General features: G+C 41.1%; 1 protein-coding gene and 1 pseudogene across 1 annotated transcript; one reads left to right on the forward strand and one right to left on the reverse strand.

Moving 5' to 3' along the window:
* Positions 1–570: 570 nt before the first annotated feature.
* Positions 571–1503, forward strand: LOC112164313 (pentatricopeptide repeat-containing protein At3g22470, mitochondrial). The gene has a single exon (XM_024300529.1). It carries the CDS (start codon positions 571–573, stop codon positions 1501–1503), a length of 933 nt encoding a protein of 310 aa, XP_024156297.1.
* Positions 1504–3019: 1516 nt separating this feature from the next.
* On the reverse strand, positions 3020–4150 carry LOC112164314 (annotated as a pseudogene).
* Between the last annotated feature and the right edge of the window lie 1035 nt (positions 4151–5185).

Raw genomic sequence — 5185 nt, forward strand, 5'->3', positions numbered from 1 at the left:
CTCAAACCCCAAAGTGAGGAATGTTGAGGATGCCTTGAAGGCGTTCCATGAAATGCTTCACTCGCGTCCTCTGCCTTCTGTTTTTCTTTTCACTCAGATATTGGGTCAACTTGTCAAATTGAAACAATATTCTGCAGTCATCTCTTTGAATAGACAGATGGGTCTGATCGGAATTGTTCCGAATGACTATACTCTAAACACTATCATCAATTGCTATTGCCATTTGAATCAAATGGGGTTTAGCTTATCTGTCTTGGCACAATTCTTCAAATCGGGTCTTCAACCAGACGTCTTCACTTTGAACACTCTAATCAACGGCTTTATTCTCGAGAATCAAGTGGCTAAGGCAACTGCACTTTTCACCAAAATGGTGGAGGGAGGTTATTGTAAGCCGGATGTGTTTACTTTCAACACAGTAATAAAGGGCTTTTGCATGATGGGAAACAACAGTGCCGCTATGCAGTTACTTAGGAAGATGGAAGAAAGAGGATATGAGCCTGAGCCTGACGTAGTGACCTACACCACCATCATTTAGAGTCTTTTGAAGGATGCACTTTTTTTGTTGATGCAATGAACCTCTTCTCAGAAATGATTAGTAGAGGTTTTACTCCAGACGTTGTTACTTACAACTCTTTGGTTCATGGACTTTGCAATATAGGCCAGTGGAAAGAAGCTACATTGCTGTTGAACGAAATGTTGAGTAAAGGTATCTTCCCCGATGTACCCACCTTCAATGTCTTGGTTGATGCACTTTGTAAACAAGGGATGGTTGTGGAAGCCGAAAGTGTGGTTGAGATATTAATGATTCAAAGAGGTGCTGAGCCTAATTCGATTACATATAATTCGCTTATGGACGGTTACTGTTTGCGAGGAGAAATGGACGAGGCGAGACACGTTTTTGATCTAATGGTTAGGAAGGGCTCTATGGTTAATGTTTATAGTTGTAACATATTGATAAACAGATATTGCAAGAAGAAAAAGATTGGTGAGGCCAATAAAGTTTTTAAGGAAATGCGTTGTCGGGAACTTGTTCCTAATACCGTTACTTTTAACACTCTCATTGACGGTTTTTGTAAAGCGGGGAGAATACAAGAAGCAGAAGAGCTGTTCTCTGAGATGCAAGGTTGTGGCCAACTTCCAGATGTTCAAACTTTTGCTGTTTTACTTGATGCTCTATGCAGTAACCAACAAGTTTCTACGGCATTAGAATTGCTTAATGAGATGGAAGCCAACAAATTGGAACTAGATGTTCTAGTTTATACTGTTGTTATTGCTGGTTTGTGTAAAGCTGGAAACATTGAATCTGTAAGAGCTGTCTTCTCTGGTTTATCATCAAAAGGAGTTCAGCCAAATGTGAGGACATTTAATGTAATGATATGTGGACTCTGTAACAGAGGCCTATTTATTGAAGCAGAAAAGTTGCTGGGAGAGATGCGAGAGAAGGGCTGTTCTCCAGATAGTTGGACCTATAAGTCTATAACATCATTATCCGAGGGTTATTAAATAACTATGAGACATCATGGGCTATGAAATTTATTGAAGAAATGGTGGAGTCGGGTTTCTCTGCAGATACATTAACTATGGAACTGATAGTTCGCTTATTGTCCAAGGATATAGTAGATCTGGGTTTGTTGCCGTTGTTAAAAGATTCATCATGAAGTTAATCGGAATATTTGTGTCTGAGGTACCAGTGCAGGGGGTGGCCATGGAAAAATTTAGAACATTAGGATGTATTTTCATTTTCATTTGTTTTTCTTTTGTTCAAAAGAATGTAATTTTGGTATTTTCTGTCTCTTTCTGCATACCTTCTATTTGGTTTTGAGATGCATAGGAGTTTTGGCAACTGCATATTTACATAGCATGGCACTAAACCAAAAACTGGTCTATGTCTTCTTCTATATGGAGCGACTTGAGCATAAAGTTGTGGCGATTTCTGAGCACAGTTATATGCAGTCATTAAGCTGATCTCTTAATTTAGGCTTTTGTATCTGTAGAAACCATTCCTTTCACTCTTATTTCATTTAGGCATGTTTGTATGTTCTCATGTACCTGAATCTTTTCATCTAAGAGTTGAGTAGTGCCAGTGACTATATTTCTAAGACATTGGGATATGACAGTTATATATTCTTCATTTGAGCAATGGTGGGAAAGGGCAGCTGTAGAAGGAGAAGCAGAAAACATAAAGAACAATGGTAGTTCGAATTCCGGGTATAATATTAAGTCTTTCATTGGAAGCGAGATATTATGCACCAAACAAAAATATTACAATTGAAACAGAGAACTAGCAGATTATATAGGTAATGCTTTTGGGTCATCATTTGGCCCGCGGGCCTAAAAGCCCATGGGCGCCCGCCCGGCCCAGTGGGCAAAAGCCCGGGCCCGCAGAAAAGCCCATCTCGGCCCTGCCCATTGGGCACGAGGCAGGGCTAGGGCAGAGGGTTCAAAGCCCAGGCCCGACCCGCGGCCCGGCCCGTTATATGCCCATTAAAGCCCGCCCGGCCAGGCCTTATAAGCCCGCCCGAAAGCCCATTCAATTTTTGTATTAATATATTTTTATGTAGTTATATTGAACTAATTATTGCATTAGGCCATATGTTTTTAAAATTTTGTATTTTATTTTGTTCAATAATTAACATATCATTATTTTTTCATAGGTTTTTGTATTTTTTTAACAAAATAATATGACATATAAATATAATGTGCTCGGCCCTGCCCACCCAAAAAAGCCCGTAAGGCCATGAGCTTTGATTTTTAAGAGAAGCCCGGCCCTGCCCGGCCCGAAAAATAAAAAAAATATGTTTAGGCCCGACCCGAGCCCATTAATTTTGGGCAGGGCCGGCCCTGCCCATTGACGACCCCTAGGTAAGCATTACCATCATTGTTATTTCCATTTCTCTGTTTTCTAAACACACCTTATTATTCTTAATGAATCAACTGATGTCTCATGATTATCATCAATTAAGGACAAAGAAAAATACAACTTACATAATCAAAAACAAGATAAATAAGCACAATAAGCTCTAGCTCGTACTTGCTGTAAATTTTGATAGCGACGCAAACCAAATAGGTTTCAGGCTGCTCTGTTATATGGGGATGGACATGGTGGAACATGTATTTCCACTACTCCTTCAAGCATCTGCACAACCTTCCCCATTGTGGGTCGAAGAGATGGATCTTCTTGAATACACCAAAGAGCAATCTTGACAGTCTCTTCCAGCTTTATTTTACCATCCAAGGCATCGACTTCGTGATCTAGAACCAACTCTAATACTCCTCCTTGGTAGCAATCATAAACCCAATCAGTTAAAATTGCTTTCTCTTCACAGTTGTTTTCCATATCAACACTTCTCCTGCAGCAAATGATCTCTAGCAGTACAACGCCAAAGCTATACACATCAACTTTGGTAGTGATTGCCATGTTCCTAAACCACTTTTACCCTTTTGTCCCTTTAATGGTAGTGTGCGTCTTGCTCTGATTCGTCATCATAAGTTTTGCCAAGCCAAAATCAGAGACCCGGGCATTGCAATGATCATCCAGAAGTGTGTTCTGAGGCTTTATATCACAATGGATGATTTGGGTGGTGCACTCTTCATGCAAGTACAGAAGCCCTCTAGCAACACCATAGGCAATTTCCATTCGTTGCCTCCAACTGGGTTTCTCATCACCAAAAATGAAGCTTGCTAACGTGCCATTGCTCAAGAATTCATACACTAGTAATCGCTGCTGTCCCTCATCACAATATCCAACCAGGTGAACCAGATTCTTGTGATGTGTCTTGCCAATTATGTTAAGTTCCGTCTTGAATTCCTTCTCACCATCTTCTATCACACGTTTGAGCTTCTTGACTGCCACCTCGACACCTGATCCAACTTGTATTATCCCTTTGTAAACAACTCCAAAAGAACCCTCTCCTAATACTTCATTGAATCCATTTGTAGCTTCTTCAAGCTCTTTGTGACTAAACGAACGCAAATTTGTTTCCAAATCACTGTGTGTAAACTTTGCAGGTTTCTTCCGGAAACGGAAGAAAAATCTGAAACAAACTGCAGCACCAAACATAAAATTAAGAGAGATGGTCTTAAACAGAAGAATTGATTCCACAGGCACCGAAGTGGTCCGGATCTTCTTCTTATTATCTGAACCTGGCATCTTAGCCTCTTAGGAACTTGTGGAGTTGAATTATCCTTCCTGAATTTGATGAAGGTCTTTGCATTAAGACTACTGTCTTCTCTCCCATATGTGATGAGGGACAGCAACATCACACAAACAATCTTGGAAGCAAGATTGACTGCATGTGTCAGCAGTAGAAGCATTCAACTGCTCATAACCAGAGGTATTCCAATCAGTATTTGTTAGCACCTGAACATCAAACAGATCTTTTGAATAACTAAGCTCATTGTCACAGTCTTGTCTGAAATCTGGATTGCAGGTCCCGTACGGGTCGTTTGGATCAAGTAAAGAGTATCCTCTTGGGCATTCACAGGTTGGCCTCTTATCTGCTTTCAAAGTGCAGATACTGTTGTCCCCACAGACACCAGGTCCTGAACGAACTTTTTGGCAAATATTAGGCGGCTCTGACCAAAGAGGTTTCCAGCTTACATTGCCAACATAAGGCTTTGGGAGGAAATATTGAGCCAAAACCCCATCAAAGTTGAGAGTTGACCGGAGATAGTAGTCCCTTGCAATGAATTAAAAAGCGCGCCTTCAGGCGCGCCTGAGGCTCAAAAAGCGGAAATCATGCTTGAAATTGAGTGTGTTTTGAAGGTTAGGCGACGAGGCGGCTGAGGCGGTTGAGGCGTCGACCAAGGCGTGAAAAGCGACGCCCAAGGCGTCAAAGGCGCAGGCCCAGCAACAAAAGAAAAATGACGTCGTTTTGAAACAGATCGTGTTTAAAGCCTTTAGGTCGCGACTGTTCTGCTGTGAGTATTGGAGAGCCTATTTCAGCCTCCTCTCTTACAAGAGGCAGTAAGTTCGATCCCTAACCCAGAGTTCGATTTAGGATTACGATTTTGATTCGCAGCAGTTTGGAGTTCGATTCGCAGCCGGCCATTTCAAGGAATTGGAGTTCGATTCACAGCAGTCCATTTGAAGGTATGATTCCAATTGATTCCATTATAAATCATGAAAATAGTGTTTGAAACTTTGAACCAGGTTATATTGATCAGGGTAATGTCATTATGTCAA

The sequence above is a fragment of the Rosa chinensis genome, chromosome 5 (assembly GCF_002994745.2).
Source record: "Rosa chinensis cultivar Old Blush chromosome 5, RchiOBHm-V2, whole genome shotgun sequence".
NCBI classification, from domain to species: domain Eukaryota; kingdom Viridiplantae; phylum Streptophyta; class Magnoliopsida; order Rosales; family Rosaceae; genus Rosa; species Rosa chinensis.

Excerpts from the sequence above, each read along its gene's own strand:
- LOC112164313 (XM_024300529.1), top strand. The coding sequence starts at position 571 with ATGAACCTCTTCTCAGAAATGATTAGTAGAGGTTTTACTCCAGACGTT.